Below are 19940 nucleotides of genomic sequence, written 5' to 3' on the forward strand. Positions count from 1 at the left end.
GTCAGAATTTAGGCAGACGCAATGCACTGTTAGATGCCATTGGTGCTAGATGCAAAGTGTACTAAGAGTCCACTGGATTGAGAGTAATATACATATCCATATATACTCAATGGCTATGTGTTTCACAAGTCAAGTTATACAGAATAGGATATTCATGAGAAAAGCTTAGTATTGGGAATTAAAAGAACCAATTCAGTATATGCCCCATTCTCATGGATAGTCATAAATTGACATCTGAACTTCTGAAATGAATTCAATGCCACATCTTGGAAGAAGAAATCACCACATACTTCACCAGGATTCAATGAGAATACTAAAGCACAATAACTTGGGGAGCCTATGATAGTTCCTGTGAAAAAGCCTGCTTTGGATACAGGGCGGTTCGGCCAAAGTGCTTATATACACGAACCACAATTCATGTTCTGCAGCTAGAAGTTATTTGGGAAAAAAGATAAGACATTCAATCAGCATTTCCGCTTTATTAGTTGTTCCTTATTATTTAGATTGGGTCTGAATAATATAATGTAACACTTGGAGCCAAAGATGGAGCCCAGTAAACCAGCACTGGAGGCCAAGATGGAGAAGATCTCCACAGCAACTGTGTATTTTCCTTTTGTGCTTAAATAGACAGGAACAAATGATATCCAAACACTACAAAACACCAGCATGCTGAAGGTGATGAATTTGGCCTCATTAAAACTGTCAGGCAGTTTCCTAGCTAAAAAGGCTACAACAAAGCTGATTGTAGCTAGAAAGCCCATGTAACCTAACACACAGTAAAACATGATGACTGATCCTTCATTACATTCAAGTATTATTTCTCCAAAAATGGAATGAGTGTCTTGATTTGGGAAGGGTGGGGAGATTCCCAACCATAAAACACAAAGGCCTATTTGGAATAGAGAACAATAAAACACAATGGAAATTGCCAGTCTCTTGCCCATCCATTTCCTCATTCTGGATCCTGGTTTGGTGACCATGAAGGCAAGAACCACAGTAATGGTTTTGGCCAAGATGCAGGAAACAGTTATGGTAAAAATGGATCCAAAAGCCACTTGTCGGAGAAGACAGGTCACTTTTCTGGGTGGGCTGAGGAAAAGGAAGGAACAGAGAAAGCAGAGCAGGAGGGAGAAGAGAAGACCATATGTGAGATCCCGGTTGTTGGCACGGACAATTGGCGTATCCTGATGCTTGATGAAGATGACTAGGACCTGGACTGTGAGTAGAGAAAATAAAACAACAAAAAAAGCTAAGCTTATCCCCAGAGGCTCTTTCAATGAGAGGTAGTTGATTGTCTTCGGAATACAATGAGATTTATTGTTGTTTGGATATTGATCTTCTGGACACATGGTACATACATCCATGTCTAGAAAGAAGAGGTGCAAAGCAAAGTAGACTAAGCTGATTTACAATATGTCTATGGGAATCGTCTACATAATCAGGCTTTCCAGCAGAAAATTAGGCTACTATTTCTCAAAAGTAGGAATGTGCATTGGGGAAGGACACCCCCCCCCAAATAAATGCACACATCTTTTCTTGCAGCATATCAAAAACAATGTCTACTAGCAAAAACAAATCTAGGCTTCATTTCAAGGGACATTTTGTTTCAGACTATCTACTCTCTGCTCTGATACTTTTCCTTTCTAGTCAATGGTTGCAGTGCTGTATGACTCTTTTGTATTTAGATAGGCAATGTCATCTGGTGGGGCCTAGGAGTAGAACCTTCTCTATGGCAACCCTGGCCCTTTGGAATCAGCTCCCTTCCTGAGATTTGCACTACAGTGATCCCTCTATTATCGCGAGGGTTCCGTTCCAAGACCCCTCACGATAATCGATTTTTCGCAATGTAGGGTTGCGGAAGTAAAAACACCATCTGCGCATGTGCGCCCTTTTTTTCATGGTCACGCATGCGCAGATGGTGGAGGTGGGGAGCGACGAAAGTGCGGAAGCCGACAGATTGCAGCACCCGCTCGCCCGCCGTTCGCCGCTCGCCCGCCCTTCGCCCGGCCACCCGCTGTTCACTCGCTGCTCGCCCGGCCACCCGGGTTCGGGGGGGTGCGGGGAAGCCCCCCCAGGCCGGCTGCGACCTTTTAAAACAGCCGCGCCGCTTCCCAGCTGAGTCCTGAAGCCAAACGCGGAAGTTCGCCTTTGGCGTTCGGCTTCAGGACTCAGCTGGGAAGCGACGCGGCTGTTTTAAAAGGTCACAGCCGGCCTGGGGGGCTTCCCAGCACCCCCCCAACCTGGGTTGGGGGTTCGGGGGGGGTGCTGGGAAGCCCCCCAGGCCAGCTGCGACCTTTTAAAACAGCCGCGACGCTTCCCAGCTGAGTCCTGAAGCCAAACGCGGAAGTTCGCCTTTGGTGTTTGGCTTCAGGACTCAGCTGGGAAGCGGCGCGGCTGTTTTAAAAGGTCGCAGCCGGTCTGGGGGGCTTCCCAGCACCCCCCCAACCCAGGTTGGGGGTTCGGGGGGGTGCTGGGAAGCCCCCCAGGCCGGCTGCGACCTTTTAAAACAGCCGTGCCGCTTCCCAGCTGAGTCCTGAAGCCAAACGCAGAAGTGGTTTTTTTCTTAATTAATATTTTTTTAAAAATAGCGATATAGCATTTCGTGAAGATCGAGATCGCGAAACTCGAGGGATCACTGTACTCCTACTCTCCTGGCCTTTTATAAATCTTTGAAAACTCATCTCTGCCGGTAGGCTTGGGGCTGTTGAGCATGGATACTCTGCTCTGGCCATGAGTGCAAGTAGAATGAATGTTACTGATTGTGTCTTATAATAGGGGTTTTAGATAAATTTAGATAATTGTGGTTTTAGATAATTGGATCATTATGGTTTTTAGATAAATTTAGATTGTTTTCATTGGTGGATTTCTTATATGTTTTTGTATTGCTACTGTTGTGAACCACCCTGAGTCTGAGGAGAAGGGCAGCATAGAAATCTAATAAACAAAAAAATAAACAAATAAACAAACAAACAAACAAACAATAAACTACTGGATTCATGAAAAGCTTTTAATTTTATGAATGTAATGATGGACATTTTAACTAGATGAAAGATAAAATCATAGTTCCTCTTTGTTTGTTTGTTTGTTTCTCTTCCTCCCTCCCCCCTCTCTCTTTCTTTCTTTTTCTCTCTCTCTCCCTCCCTCCCCCCTTTCCATGTTTTTCACTAGAAGATACAACAAACAAGAAAATATCAAGTGCAAAAAAGAATCATATATGGGTACTATGCATTTATATAGATTAATTCTGCTGACTTCCAGCAGTTCAATTCTCACTGGCTCAAGATTTACTCAGTCTTCCGTCCTTCCAAGGTCAGTAAAATAGGGACTCAGATTTGTAACAATATTCTAACTCTCTAAACCAGTTAGAGAAGTTGTAAAGCACTGAGAAGTAGTATATAAGTGCTATTGTTGTTGCTTACTAGTCTTCCCAGGAGCCAAAGGACTCGTTTATCATCTGAGACTACATGATTCTGGGCATTGAATTAAAGTGGACTATGGAAAATTGTCTTGGTTCAGTAAATATTACATAGTGGAGTTTATGCAAAGTGTCTAACTATGGAGAGCACATGTTGCTCAAAGAACAACTATAGAATGAAACGTGATTGATACTTTCTTTCTTTGCAGACCAGGAGAGGTTCACAATCAGGACACTGCACCTAATTAAAATAAGCATTATCTGGGAGTACACAACTTGATACCATGACCAAAGAATTGGCCTATGCATGAGGGGCTAGCAACTTGAGGATGTATTACAGACAATCCCTCTGTGGTGTCTCTTACCCTTCTCAGATGAAACTTTATCTGGAGGGCATGGAGAACAATCATAGCAGCAGAATTTTGCCCCTTCCTTCTTCATTTTGCTGGAACCAGGAAGGCAGTTTGGGTTACATATTGAAACAGGTGGTACCTGTCCATTTGAAGAAAAACATGAACATAAATCCTAAATAAATCACAAATAATCTTACATTCCCCACAAATAATCTCATATGCTCCACTGTTCCCACTGTCAGGTTTTACAAACTATTAGTTCATCAACACTTCAATGAAAGCTGAAAAAAATTAGACTGGAAGAATTGTTTTCTTTCAAGACCTAAAGAGTTGAACATAACATTTCTTTTTCTTTTTTTTCAATTTTTTTATTAATTTTCATAAAACAAACAAATACATACAAACAATAAACATAAAGTGGGGGTGCATTTCCCCCGCTTCTTTTGAAAGTATACAATCAAATATAGAAAAAGAATACATAATTAAATATATGTTAACTATTGTAAAAAAAAAGTTAGTAAATTTAAGTTGAAGTTTTAGAAATCTTGAAAACGATGTGAATGTTAGATAGGATTAGTATAACATAATCGTCAAAAAATACCTTTAATATTATCCTATTTACTATGATAAAATAATATCAAACCATCAAACCAAACATTTAAGCTAATTTCAACTATTATACATCAAAAATCTTAATATGTTACTTGTACTTATGCATACACTACTATATCATAATCGTCAAAAAATACTTTTGAACTAGTGTTAATATTGTTATCACCTAGGTAAAAACAAATACAAAAAATTAACTAAAAATCAATCTATATGTCTTATTTTTTCTTATCTATCCATTTATAAACATTGTTCCATGTAAAATTTAGTATCTTCTTGATCGTTTAATCTTCTTGTCATCATGTCCATTTCAGCGCAATCTAGTATTTTGGCTACAACCTCTTCTTCCTTGGGGATATCCTCCCCTTTCCAATTTTGCGCATATATTATTCTAGCCGCGGTTAATATGTGTATAATTAAATAAAGAATTTCTTTCTTATAGGTCTGATTTGTAACACCTAGTAAGTAAAATTCCGGGGTATTATCTATATCTTGCTTTATTATTTCTTTTAATATTTTTTCAATCATCTTCCAATATGTTTTTGCTTTACCACATGTCCACCATTGATGGTAATAGGTTCCTATATCCTTCTTACATTTCCAGCATAGTGGGGATGTTTTGGGAAACATTTTTGCTATCCTATTTGGTGGGAGATGCCATCTATAAAACATTTTAATTTGATTTTCTTTTAATGAAACTGATTTAGTCATTTTCCAGTTATTAATCCACACTTTCTCCCATGTATCTATGTCTATTTCCTTGCCAATATTTTTACACCATCTTATCATAGTATCTTTTAAAGTCAACTCTATATTTTTATGAGCGATGAGTAGTTTATATATTTTCCCTATCATTTTTATTGAATTGGTGGTAATTAAAGTAGTTAAAGGATTCTTACTTTTATTAAAAATGTAAAGAGTTTTATCCTTCTGATATCTAGATCGGATCTGGGCGTAATTCCACCAGTCTATTATTATCCCTTCTTCTTGTAATTCAATTCTAGATTTAAGCTTCATCTGATCATTTAGTAATTCTTTATATCTATGAGTTATTTTCTTGTCCTTTATAGACTTTGGATGCGTTATTGCTTCTAAAGGAGCTAGCCATTCTGGAATATTTAAAAAATGATTTTTCTTTATGTCTTTCCAGACTTCTAGTAAATATTTCCTTAATGTATGCCTTTTAAAATATGAATGGTTTTTGTCCTTATCATACCATAAAAATGCGTGCCATCCAAGCATTAAATCGTGTCCTTCTAGGTTAAGTATTCTTTTGTTATCTAGGATTATCCACTCTCTAAGCCATGTTAATGCAGCAGCCTGATAGTATAATTTCCAATTTGGAAGGCCAAATCCTCCTCTTTCTTTAATATCTTCTAAGCAATTCATTTTTATCCTTGCTTTTTTCCCTTGCCAAATGAATTTTTTAACTAGGTTTGTTAAAGTTTTTAGAAAAATTCCCCCTGGGTTTATTGGTATTACCTGGAAAAGAAATAAAACCTTGGGTAAAATATTCATCCTAATTGTTGCAATTCTTCCTAAAAAAGATATTTTCAGATTATTCCACATTGCTAAATCTTTTTTAATTTCTGCTAATAATTTTATATAGTTATCATTTTTTAATGTTATTGTTTTCGCTGTTAAGTTTATTCCTAAGTATTTTACTTTTTTTACAGTCTTTATTCCAGAAATACTTTCTAATTTAGTTTCTTGTGTTTTATTCATATTTTTGGTCAAAAAATGTGTTTTGCTTTTATTTATCTTTAAACCTGCTACGTTTCCGTATTGTTCAATAGTTTGCAGTAAAGTAGGAACTGTTGTTGTCGGTTCTTCAATTATGAACATTAGATCATCTGCAAAGGCCTGGAGTTTATAGGTTTCGTCTCCTACAGTTAAACCTTTTATTTTAGGGTCCGCTCTTATTTTGATTAATAAGGTTTCAAGAGTCATGATAAATAACAATGGTGATATAGGGCAACCTTGGCGAACTCCCTTATTTATATCAAGTGTTGGTAATTGATTGTTATTCAGTATTATGTTCGTTGTTTGTTTTGAGTATATAGTATCTATTAGGTTGACAAATTTTGGGCCAAATCTCATTTTATTTAATTGCATTTTTATGAATATCCAATTAACGTTATCGAAGGCCTTTTGAGCATCTAGAAACATTAAAGATGCCATCTTGTCTGAATGTTGTTCATAGTACTCTAGTGTATTTATTACGATTCTAAGATTATTTTTAATTTGTCGCCCTGGTAGAAACCCATTTTGGTCTTGGTGTATTATTCCATTTATAACTCTTTTAAGTCTCTCTGCATAGATGGCAATAAATATCTTATAGTCTACATTTAATAATGATATAGGCCTATAGTTTTTAATTTTTTCTGGATCTGTGCCCTGTTTATGTATTAAAGTTGTCAGTGATTCTGACCAAGATTTGGGGATTTTACCCTCAAGTCTACATAAATTAAAGGTTTCTAACATGTGGTTTCTTATTGTTTCATTCTCTATCTTGTACCATTCTGCAGGTATGGCATCTGGGCCTGTGGCCTTATTACTTTTCTGTTTTTTAATTGTTGTTAGGAGTTCTTCCATTGTTATTGGCCCATCCATGGTGGCCTGTTGGTCTTCTGTTATTTGTGGTAATTTTGAAGCTTTTAAATAGTTAAAAACTTCATCTTCGGTAACATGATCTTTAGCATATAGCTCTTTATAAAAATTATAGACAATGTCTGCCTTACCTTCTGTGTCATATTTTATTATACCGTCTTTGTCCTCTAATTTTTGGATTAATTTTGATTGGCTCTGTTTTCTAAGTTTGTATGCTAGCCATCTGCCGGGTTTATTTGCGTATTCAAAATATTGTTGCTTTGCTCTTTTGATCTTTTCAGTTAATTGGTTTTGTTCTATGACTCTAATTTTATGTTTAATTACATTTATTTCTGTCTTTAAATCTCTGTTCTTAATGTGTTGCTGCGATAAGGATTCTAATTGTTTTAATTCATTTGTTAATTGTAGGTACTCTAATTTCTTTTCCTTGTTATGTTTTGCTGTGTAAGATATTGTTAAGCCTCTTATATACGCTTTAACTGTGTCCCATAAATTCTGTGGAGTAGTGTCTGAGGTTTTATTAATTTCAAAAAATATTTTTAGTTCCTTTTCAATCCAATCCTTGTATTTCTTATCATTTAATATATATCTATTCATCCGCCAGTTGTTCTGTTTATTATTCATCGTCATATAGACCACTATTGGGTTGTGATCAGCCCATGTATTAACATCTATCTCGACCTCTCTTATTTGTTCTGCAACCGTTTTTGGTGCCCATAACATGTCAATTCTCGTCCAAATTTTGTGGGGGTTGGAGTGGAAGGTAAATTGTCTTTTGTGGGGGTGTCTTTCCCTCCAAATATCACTTAGTAATAATTCCGCTTTCATTTTTTGGAAAGTACTAGGTAGCAAATTCCTTCTTGTTTTTTTACCTTTTCCCCTTTTTTTATTACCTCCCCCTCCTGAATGGTCTAATTGTCTATTCGCGATAGCATTGAAGTCACCTATTATCAATACATTGTCAATAGCTAAATCTATTATTATTTGATGTAAATTTTTATAAAATGTCATTTGGTCCTCATTAGGGGCATAAATAGAAACAACCACTAGAGGTCTAGGTTCAATATCAACTTGTACAATCAATATCCTACCCTCTTTATCCTTATATATTTGTTTGGAATTTATAGAATTCTTAACATACATCACTACACCTCTTTTTTTTTGGTCTGCTAATGCAGCGTACATTTTTCCAATTTTGGGATTCAACAGTAATTTTTGATTATTTTTTTTATATGAACTTCTTGTAATATTGCAATCTGAACATTTTGGTTTCTAATTTTAGAAAAGATTTGTTTCCTTTTTCTTGGTTCATTAAGTCCATTAACGTTTACGGAAAGAATTTTTAAGTCTTTATTTGTTGTCATTTAGTAGGTTTTTTGGTTTCTCGCTGAGGTTGAACTCTTCTAGCACCTTGGTCCTGCTCTATTACTTGAGCAGTAGCCCCCAAATCTTCTTCTTGTTGAGTTGGTAATTTTCCCCCTGGTTGGTATTGAGCTGGTTGTAGTTGGACCACTTGTTGGTTACTTGTGTGATGAAAGTGGCTGATGCCACTCTTTTCCAAAAAGTACATAGCTTGTTCTACGTTTTCCAGTTTGTATCTTGTAGAACGCCATGTCAGAGAAAGTCCTTGTGGAATAAGCCAACGGTAAGTGATGTTTTCTTTGATCAAAATTTTAGTTAAAAAGTGATAGTCTCTTCTGCTTTCTCTGACGCTTCTTGGAACTTGTTTTAGTATCTTTATGTCTACTCCATGATGTTGAGGCTGGGAATTTCTTGAATAATGAAGTATCTCATCTCGCAACGCTTTTCTTGTAAACTTAATGTGTATCTCTCTTGGGAGGTTGTGTCGACGGATATAGCTATTCGAGATTCTGTATACTTCATCGATTTCTTTCAGTAAAGCTGTAGGATCCTCTTGGAGTATACCTCCAATAGTTTCCGCCATAGTCATTTTTAAATCTTCATCTTTTTCCTCTTTTATATTCTGAAATCGAAGTCCGTACGAAGCTCGTTGCATTTCCAGCTGGATGATTGATTCATCATATCTTCTGTATCTTTCATCAGCTCTCCCTTCAAGGTAGTCCATTCTTTTCTCATTTTTGTCGGATTGCTCTTCGACTTTTTTGACTCGTTCATCACTTTCTTGGAGTGTTTGTTGAATCTGCTTTATCTGATCTTTCATCTCACCCATGTCAGCTTTCAATTGGGCCATCTCCACTTTGAATTCTGCCAATTCGGCTTTTATAGCTTCTCTTTGTTGTGTTGCATCCTCTTTTATAGCCTCTCTTTGTTGAGTGGCGTCTTCTTGTGATTTAAACATAAAGTCCTTCAGAGTATTTAAAGTCTCATGTAAAGTTGCAAAATTGGACTGCATTATTTTGTCTTTGTCTTTATCTTTGGTGGACATAGTTAACACCTGGTGCGAGGGAGAAGAATGCGATGACACTTGTGGAGAGAGAGTAGTTGGTGTAGTTTGTTTTTTTGCTGTTTTGACAAAGGTTGAGGTACTGGACATTGTCAAATTAGAATCCACTGTTTCAAATTTAGATTAGTTTCAATTTATATGTAGTAAGAAAGAAAAGAATTGCTATAAATTCCAAATCTGTTCAATGTATTTTGTTAAAAAAAAAATTTCCTTATAATATAACTATACCAATTCAGTACCAATTCAATTAAAAACAGAATTCAAAATGTATTATTATTATTATTATTATTATTATTTTTGAAAGTTAAAATATTCAATGCCACAGAAAAAAAAAACAAGTATTAACTTTTGAGAATAAGAGAGAAGTAAAAGTTAAAAATAAGTAATGTGATGGGAAGGCAAGAAATAAAAAAAGGGGAAAAAAGATATCAGCTATATATAGAAAACAGAAAGAAAAGCATGAGAAGAAAAAATTTGAGAGGAGAGAAGGAAAGGGAGAGAGGGAAAAAGTAAAAGTTATTGAAAAAAAAGTAAAAGAAATTGTTCAAAGGGGAAAGAGAAAAGAAGAGGAGGTAATATTTTAATTCACCTAATTAGAATAGAGCAGGGACCCAAGGCTTGTTAACAATGCATATGGTTCAAACTAAACTTCTTTTAATAATAACAACACACCAGGAATAGAGAAAAAAGGAAAGTCAAAGGGAAGTCAGGAAAAGAAAAATAGTTATTCAAAAGACACAATATCAATATTGTATACTTATATTTTTCTTATAGATCCTGTAGTTTTGCTAGAGAGTAAAGATGAAAATCCAAGTCTCTGAGGATGAAGTTATGTTTAATTTCAGTTCCAAGTTCAAGGGAAAAGACAAATCAAAATCTTTCTTGTATTCAAAATGAGGTCAATTTATTTTCCAAGTTAAAGGCAGGAACAAAGAAACAAATCCCAAGATGGAGTCAAGTTAAGTTCCGTGCAGCAGGGCAGATGTTAACAAAAAAAAGATTCTCAACAAATAATCCAAAAGGGGTCAGCAAATAATCCAAAAAGGCTCAGCAAGTAATCCAAATAGGTTAATCCAGTAGTAGGTAATCCAAAGAGAAAAAAAGAATGATTTCAATCTCTTCTAAATTCCATTTATTTCACAGTTATTGAATTATTTCATGTTGTGAAAAAGAACAACAAGAAAGGAAAAAGGCAGCAAGACTGTGTTCCTCCGCTTTCAGAATTTAAGCTCAGAACATTATAATTTCCACAGTCTATCAGAAACAAATTCTAATCATCACTAGTAATTTCCTTTAGCAGTTAGAATTTTCTAAATAGTCATATCCAATTTAAGTTATTTTGTTAAACCATAAAGTCAAGAAATTATTTTATAGGTTCCAAAGTTCGAGTTAAAAATGGAAAAGTAAAAGTGAAAAAATTAGATCCGGCTGTTGTTTGCGGATGAGTTCAAACAGGGAAAAACTTTCACTTTCGCCCTGAAGAAAAAAAAACTTTCACTTAAAGCTTTCGCGATCTTCTTCTTTTAAACACGAAACACAATGGAAATTGTTTACCTTAGGTCCTTTCTCTGCTGTATTCTTCTTCAGCCAAAATAATTTGTACTTTCACTTCTTGAATTTTTCTTCTTCCCGCTGGGTGAGGGGAGAAAGCGCTGGCCGCTCCTCTTAAGCAAAGAGGAGCGGTTCTCCCGTCTCCGAAGCTGCGGGGCGAACCGCTGCCTCCGGAGTCCTGGCGATGGGTCCTCGGGCAGAGGGGAGCCCCCTGTTCATGGATCGGGCCATCCGAGCCCGATCCGATCGCAAATGCGACCTTCGGAGGGGGTAGAAGGGGTCGCCTGGCAGAGCCCTGCCAGAAACGTCCCGCCGCGATCTCCTCCAAACCGGAAACCTGAACATAACATTTCTTAAAATGGTTTACCTTCAATACTGTTATTGTTTCTAAATTGTTTCAGATTGAGATATTTTCTTGGAGAAAAAGTCAGAATACAATTAGCAACAATACATATAGTCCTCAACATCATCATTTTTTCAGAAACCATTTGAAGTTACAAAGAGACTCAAAACATATACATATGCTACAAATGTTGCAATATCCTCAAAGTCATCTGATCAAAATTCAGGCATTTAGCAACTACCCCATTTTGGGGCCTGGATAACTGCATATAAAACAGCTTAGACAACTTAGAACTACACCAGCTTCAGTCTGACCTATAGTACACAAAATTATCTGTTACAATATGCTACTTGTCAATGACTACTTCAACTGCAATAACACACAAGCAAACAATAGATACAAACTCAATTGCAGAAAATGCAACTTCAGCAATATAGTCATCAATGCCTGGAATGCACTACCTGATTCTGTGGTTTCTTCACTAAATCCCAAAACTTTAACCTTAGACTGTCTAGTATTAGCACTTAGACTTATATACCGCTTCACAGTGCTTTACAGCCCTCTTTAAGCGGTTTACAGAGAGTCAGCGTATTGCCCCCAACAATCTGGGTTCTCATTTTACCAACCTCATAAGGATGGAAGGCTGAGTCAACCTTGAGCCTACTGAGATTCGATCAGCTAAACTGCTGGCAACCAGTGAGCAGCAGAAGTAGCTTGTAGTACTGCACTCTAACCACTGTGCTACCGAGGCTGTTGACCTCACCTCATTCCTAAAAGTTCTGTAAGAGGCGTGCATAAGCACACCAAAGTGCCTACCTTCCCTGTCCTATTGTCCCCATTTATTCATATCCATTTTCTGTATTGATAGTCATGTTTATACTAATATCTGTTTAGCTTGACACAATAAATGCAAAAATAAAAATAAAAGCATTACTTTCAGCTTACACATTTTCTCAAATATTCACTTTTACATTCACTTATTTACCACATACTACATTTGTCCTTTACTTCAATTCTTTGCAAACTGTAACAAATGGCACTGATTCATTTCTCAGTTTTGTGTCCAGTCTCCATCCATCCTGTATGCTACCTGGCGAAAGCTATGGTGCCACACCGTTTTATTTTCATCAATGGTAACTCTCTTCCCTGGGGAAGCCATCACATCAACTCTTCCAATCTTGACTCTCATAAAGGAATTATTTGGAAAAATGACTAAATTGGTGATATCAAATCCAGTGTTTAACTCTTTGTGTTTCCCCAAAAACACTGTTTCTCTGGCACTGTTATTAAATGTTACCCACTGAAGAAAGGGATGCAGCTGCATTGGAAAAGACGTAGAAACAAAGAAATAATTTAATTAGTTTTTCCACCCAAAGATTGAAGGATCTTTTTCTCAAATCCATGGATCATCAAGTTTTCTCACCACAGCCCATAGCTACTAACAGATGATAGTACATTCAGTGCGGCAATGCCAATAACAATTGTGATACTTGTCTTCTGGTGAAGGGACATGAAACTGGTAAGCAAATCTCTTGGTGGAAGGAAAATGATGCACATCACTCTCTGGCATTTATTTTGAAATTCTGGTTCTTCTCTAAGAATAGGACTCACCTGCCAAGCATGCAGATCCTGAAACTTCAGTTTCTCCCTTTCCATTCCTGCTCTGTGTTTGGACTTGGATTGATACAAGGCATGTAAAGCATGTGCCACAACATAGACAGCATTGTAGACACTGTAGCTGTGGCCAGTCATGCTCATTTCAAAGGCCAAGGAAGGAAGGTTCTCCAGTTTCTCTTGTCCACTGCAGGCTTCACTGTTATGTTTCACCATCTTAGAATCTGGAAATAAACATCTAAATGTTTGTGTCCAGAAGGGCTCCAGAAAGCTGTCTCCATTTGTTTGAAAAATATTTCTTTGTTGGAGAAAGGATTTGAACTCTTTAACTTCACCTGAAGGAACTGTGAAGCCTATGGAGCCATGGAAAACATGAACATCCTCCCTCATTTGATAGGACGTGGATGCAAAATCCAGCTGAGCGGTCATAATCCACACCTTGCCCATGGAAGAATTAGTCATATTTTCCATTTCACCTAATCCAATTAATGTTTGTAAGGAAAACATGGAGAATATTTCTCCATAGACAATAACAGCATTGGCTTTGCTTTTGATTATAACTTGGTGGATGTGAATCCACTTTTGCTGCATATTGATATATTCCTCTATATATGTGACTTTTGGGATTCTCTCTGAGAAAGCATAACAGCTGCCTATTTGGGAAAACAGAAGCTGGAGTTTTTGCAGAAATATTTCTCCGCTTTCATTATCCACAGCAAGAAATCCAACCCATTTCCATCCAAAATGAAAAAGTAATTCAACAATGCCAATATGCTGATGAGCTTCATTTGAAACCATTCGGTAGAAAAAAGGTTCCTGAATTTGATCATCTGGAGCGAAAGAACCATAACTGAGCTACGAGGCAAAGAGTAATAATTTCTGGCAATTGTGATAGATGAAACAGAAACTTCATTTAACACTCTGTTATATTAATGGAGAAATGGTAGCTAATACTGTATAGAGGTGTAATATTTTAGTACAAAATTGGCTAAAATCCACAAAATTTCCACTTTTTTAAAAAAGATTAACATATAACTGCAATAGCCCTCTTCCTGACATTGAAGCAAAGGAAATATGTAAATAGCAGGTGAAAAATCATTAAAATTTCATTAAATCTTTCTAGAAAGCAATAATAAAGATTAAAACATTTTTGAAGCAAGAAAGTTTAGGGGAATATTGGTGATTAAAAACTGAAAATTTTATAAAAGTTGAAACTTTTAAAATCTCACTCTGGAAGGAATATAATAATTTCAATAAATGTAATACATTTATTTATTTATTTATTTATTTATTTATTTAGTGAAAGCATTGAGGTATGTACCTAAAGATTGTTGAAATATATGTGGTAACAATGGAGTATACTTGCTGGGATATTCCAAGGATCCCACAATTTTGGAAATTAGTCTTTTGGTAGAGAAGTGTTTTCTTCTCAACATTAGAATTATGTCTTCTATCATTGTTAGATGGAGAAATAAAAATATAGAAATAAAAATAGACCTCATCAGCTTTAAAATTGGGGAAACAAAAGTAACTCTATTCCAGGAAAGAGAATTGCTTTCCAGTTTTGTACCATTGGTACTCCAAATTATTAAAAATTATTCTAATGAGAAAAATTGCCAACACAATATTTAAAATGTATAACATCTATTTAAATGTAGTATGGAAGTAGATTCAGGTTACTAAACATTCTGAATTGTTTTAGAGGAAATTATCTTCAACAGTGTTAGGGGTATATGGAGCAGAGGTACCCCATTTAAGGACAGGAGTTGCAGATCAACAATGCAATGTCTATGATGGTGTGTTTTGGTTAAGATAAGCAGCTAAAGAAATTGAATAAATAAATAAATTTTGTACACCTTTCTTCGATATATTTTGGCAATTTTTAAATATTTGTGTTAATTACTGTATAAATATAAGATTTATCATTTAAGAAGAAGAAAACATTATTTTTTAATCAATAAACAGTCATTATTTTCTTATTTTAATACATCAATATTTTAGTATCTATAATAGTATCTTATGTATTTACTAATCTAGCAGTTAAACAGTTATGTTATTAAGTTTTTTGACACCTACTTTTTTGCTGTAATGTTTGGATTAATATTACATTTTAGTTCAACATCATTCAGATGTGTGTGTGTGTGTGTGTGTGACATATTTTTGCTGATAATGAAATATTCTGATTCAACAGAAAAAAACATATATATATATAGATGTTATATAGATATATATAAACATATATATATATATATATATATATATATATATATATATATATATATATATATATATATGTAGATTGTTCTGAGTTCAGATTTTACCCCGTGTAATATTTTGATTGTCTATGCAACGTTTCGGTGAAATCACATTCGCCATCATCAGGCTGAAGTTTGTTTATTTATTTATTTGTTTGTTTGTTTGTTTGTTTGTTTCTTTGTTTATGTATTTATTTATTTGTTTGTTTGTTTGTTTGTTTGTTTGTTTGTTTGTTTCTTTGTTTCTTTGTTTGTTTCTTTATTTATGCCGCCCCTCTCCGTGGACTCGAGACGGCTAACAACAGTGATAAAAACAGCATGTAACAATCCAATACTAAAACAACTAAAAAAACCTTACTTATAAAACCAAACATACATACAAACATACCATGCATAAATTGTAGAGGCCTAGGGGAAAAGAATATCTCAATTCCCCCATGCCTGACAATATTGGTGGGTTTTAAGGAGCTTATGAAAGGCGAGGAGGGTGGGGGAAATTTTAATCTCTGGAGGGAGTTGGTTCCAGAGGGCTGGGGCCGCCAGAGAGAAGGCTCTTCCCCTGGGTCCCGCCAAACGACATTGTTAAGTCGATGGAGAAGGCCAACTCTGTGGGACCTAACCGGTCGCTGGGATTCGTGTGGCAGAAGGCGGTCCATGAAATAATCTGGTCCAGTGCCATGAAGGGCTTTATAGGTCATAACCAACACTTTGAATTGTGACCGAAAACTGATCGGCAACCAATGCAGACTGCGGAATGTTGGTGTGACATGGGCATATTTGGGGAAGCGCATGATTGCTCTCGCAGCTGCATTCTGCATGATCTGAAGTTTCCGAACACTTTTCAAAGGTAGCCCCATGTAGAGAGCATTACAGTAGTCGAGCCTCGAGGTGATGAGGGCGTGAGTGACTGTGAGCAGTGACTCCCGGTCCAGATAGGGCCACAACTGGTGCACCAGGCTAACCTGGGCAAACGCCTCCCTCGGCACAGCTGAAAGATGTTTCTCTAATGTGAGCTGTGGATCGAGGAGGATGCCCAAGTGGCAGACCCTCTCTGAGGGGGTTAGTTATTCCCCCCCGAAGGTAATGAACAGACAGATGGAATTGTTCTTGGGAGGCAAAACCCCCAGCCACTCCGTCTTATCAGGGTTGAGTTTGAGTCTGTTGGCACCCATACAGACCCCAACAGCCTCCAGGCACCGGCACATCACTTCCACTGCTTCACTGACTGGACAAGGGGTGGAGATGTAAAGCTGGGTATCATCTGCATATTGATGATACCTTACCCTATGCCCTTGAATGATTTCACCCAGCAGTTTCATGTAGATATTAAAGATTAGGGGGGAGAGGACCGACCCTGAGGTACCCCACAAGGGAGCAACCTAGAGGTCGACCTCTGACCCCCCACTAAGACCGACTGCGACCGACCTGAGAGGTAGGAGTAGAACCACTAGAGAACAGTGTCTCCCTCTCCCAACCCCTCCAGCCGGCACAGAAGGATACCCTGGTCAATGGTATCGAAAGCCGCTGAGAGGTCAAGAAGCACCAGGACAGAGGATAAACCCCTGTCCCGGGCCCGCCAGAGATCATCCATCGGAGCGACAAAAGCAGTTTCCATGCTGTAGCCGGGCCTGAATCCTGACTGTTGAGGGCCTGTTAGCTTCAGGCTGCTTTGAATATAGTAATATAATATAATATATAATATAATATAATAATATCGTATTGAATATAGTAATATAATATAATATATAATATAATAATATATTCAAAGCAGCATGAAGCTGACAACTTCAGCCTGATGATGGTGAATGTGATTTCACCAAAACGTCGCATAGACACTCAAAATATTACATGGGGTAAAACCCAAACTCAGAACAATCTACATACATATACCCGTGAAAATCTACGAAAACAATTATATAGTGGGTATGGCTAGCTGATGAGGCCAAAATAAGGCCGAAATAGATCTATCCTAGTCTCCCTTAATTTTCAAATTCAACAAAAAAGCATGTGACATAAATATATATATTTATTTATTTACTTACTTACTTGTTTCTTTATTTATTTGATTTCTATACTGCCCCTCTCCAAAGAGGGTGGGGCCGAGAGGCAAAAAGGAAGCTGCATGCTCCTCCCATATACCAGGGTGGCTTGACAAAAAATCACACACAAACACACACACACACACACACATGATTCAACAAGGAAAAAAACATATATAACTCTTTCCTGCTACAAGCTGAGACATGAGGAGAACTAGTGACCTAGAGGTTAAAAGCTACTGCCTTATAGGCAGGCCGCCCAGGTTCAAATTCCAGTATAGGTATGGCTAGCTGATGAGAGGTAAGTAGCTTACCATAAATAAATACACTTGTCTCACTTCATTTTCACATATACGCACATAGAATGTGTATATTGTCAGCTATAAATTATTGCCTGGAGTGGCCAAGAGGCAAAATGGAAGCCTCTTGGCCTACAATTCAATAGAATGTGCATATGTGGGTATGTATAATATACTTTTGTTGATAATGAAAAGGAAGGGAAACTAGTATAAATCTATTTCAAGCTATTTTGCTCTCATCAGCTAGTCATGCCCTTACTGGGATTTCAACCTGGGCAATCTGCCTCTAAGGCAGTAGCTTTAACCTCTAGGCCACATTTTCTCCTCCTGTTTCAGCTTGTACTGGGAAAGAGTTTATTTTTCTTTTTTCTTTTTTTCTTTTTATTGTTGTTATTTTGTCAAATCACTCTGATTTCCCCTAATATGGGAGGGAGCATACTGCTTCATTTTTGCCATTTGGGCCATCCAGCAGCCATTGAAGGCAGTTAATTTTTATAGCCAGCAAACTATATTCTATATGTTTAACATATTTTTGCTGATAATGAAGGGAAGAGTTATTTTAAGATATTTTGAATATATATATTCCTTTTCATCATCAGCAAAAATATTATATATATATTTAAAATTAAGGGAGGCTAGGATAGCGCTATTTCAGCCTTGTTCTGGCCTCATCAGCTAGCCATATCCTTACTGGTATTTGATCCTGGGGCCTCTGCCTTGTAAGGCAGAAAATTAACCTCTAGGCCACCAGATCTGATCCCTTCAGCTTTGTACCAGGGAGGGGCTATATGTTTTTTCTGTTGGATTACCCTGGTATATTGAAGGAACGTCACAGCTCCTTTTTGCCTTTATCTCTCTCTATATATATTCTTAATAGCCATTTGTGAAAATATGTACAATTTAATAAAAACTGTAGAGAAAAATTCAGACTCATCAATGTCTATATTAACAATATTAGTGGTCAGATTCATTGAACAATGATAATTTTTTCACTTGCAAATATGATTCAGTATAACAACTTTTCCTCCTTGCCCTAAAGTTCTTCTGATGTCACCTTTCTTTAGCCTACAGCAGGGGTGTCAAACCCGCAGCCCATGGGCCAGATGCATCATTTGCTGGTCCTACCTAGTTTAGCAAAGGGGAGAAAAGCCCTGATACCTCAAGTGATGACAACAAGTTTGACATACCTGGTCTACAGTCTGTAAGTCGGGTTGGCTGAAGTTGTCCTTATTTAAGTCAGAAATAAAAACTATTTTCCCCTTGTTGTGACACAATAAAGAATAGACCTTTTTAATGTTGTCATCTTTTATCTCAAAAAGAATTCAAGTACTGGCAGGAACAGTCAAAGAGGCAGAATATAAAATATAAATGAACCCAACAAATTTCATGTTGATATAATTTTCTGATATTACAAGGATGGATGGATGGAGAACAGGTCACTCAATATTAGGTAAAGATCCCCAATAAATAAAATCTCCCCATTAGACTATTATTCATCTGATTACCCTATGGAAGATGTGCATACAATGACTGCATTACAAACCATTAGATATATGATTTATGCCAAAAGATATAGTTCTGCAGAAATTGGGCGGGATATAGCGTTTTCATTTTCCCCCATGCAATGATTCTGCATACAATGTTGTAGATCCAAAATGAAAGAAAAGGGGGTAACATCTGTAATTGTTGCCAAAAATTACAAATTCCTCTAATGATACACAATCTTAATTCAAAGAAGGAATAAGATACATTTTGTATAATGTCACCAAGATAATTTCATACTTGAGGCATGTTGTAGATCATCAAGATTGATGACATGTGCAGGGATGTATCAAAATCTAGTCCTCCAATGACTGACATTAGATTGTTCTGCATGTTGCATCTGTAGTTGGGTATAAATCTATTCTGAATAGAAAGAAGACCAAGAGTAGCCTGATGGGTCATCCTTTCATTGAAGTAACTGTCACAGATTTGGAATCCCAGGGTGACATTCGGTAAAATATTGGGGTTCCCATTTATCTCCTTGACAGCAAACACCAAGGCCAGAGTGTGCTGATAATTCTTTGGTACAACACTGAAATGAGAATAGCACATCCACGCAGTTATCTTTTCTTTGTTTAAATTGGGAGTATCTGACTCTAAAATATTTGGGAACTGATATGATATATTCTAGAAAGTAACACTCAATGTAGAGGCAGTAAATTTAAGCAAATTTACATTTTAAAATAAATGAATAAATGTAAAAAACAGTGGTCAAACTGGAATTAATTTATATTAAGTAAATAAATATCAAAAGTATATACAGCATCCTTTGAAATTTGTACATGTTCATTTAGTAGTGAACCCTGTCACACTATATTTCATTATATCATCACAGGCAATTTAATAATCATACAATAGATGTTTTATTTTTTTCTATGCCCAAAG

At 36.5% G+C, this 19940-nt stretch overlaps 1 protein-coding gene across 1 annotated transcript; it reads right to left on the reverse strand.

The window, feature by feature from the left end:
* Nucleotides 1-464: 464 nt before the first annotated feature.
* On the reverse strand, nt 465-13718 carry LOC139153993 (vomeronasal type-2 receptor 26-like). Its single transcript, XM_070728421.1, has 4 exons — nt 12918-13718; nt 12397-12624; nt 3781-3907; nt 465-1366 (listed from the first exon to the last, which is right to left on the reverse strand). The coding sequence occupies exons 1-4, from the start codon at nt 13716-13718 to the stop codon at nt 465-467; spliced, it is 2058 nt and encodes a 685-aa protein (XP_070584522.1).
* Between the last annotated feature and the right edge of the window lie 6222 nt (nt 13719-19940).

This window comes from Erythrolamprus reginae, chromosome Z (genome assembly GCF_031021105.1).
Source record: "Erythrolamprus reginae isolate rEryReg1 chromosome Z, rEryReg1.hap1, whole genome shotgun sequence".
Lineage (NCBI taxonomy): Eukaryota > Metazoa > Chordata > Lepidosauria > Squamata > Dipsadidae > Erythrolamprus > Erythrolamprus reginae.

What these genes read in the sequence shown, in the direction of transcription:
- LOC139153993 (XM_070728421.1), bottom strand. Translation starts at nt 13,718, where the DNA reads ATGGTTTCAAATGAAGCTCATCAGCATATTGGCATTGTTGAATTACTT. An exon ending in GGCACCATAGCTTTCGCCAG is followed by an intron (nt 3,908 to 12,396) that starts GTAGCATACAGG and finishes TCAAATGGACAG; the next exon opens with GTACCACCTGTTTCAATATG. An exon ending in TAAAGTTTCATCTGAGAAGG is followed by an intron (nt 1,367 to 3,780) that starts GTAAGAGACACC and finishes TCTTCTTTCTAG; the next exon opens with ACATGGATGTATGTACCATG.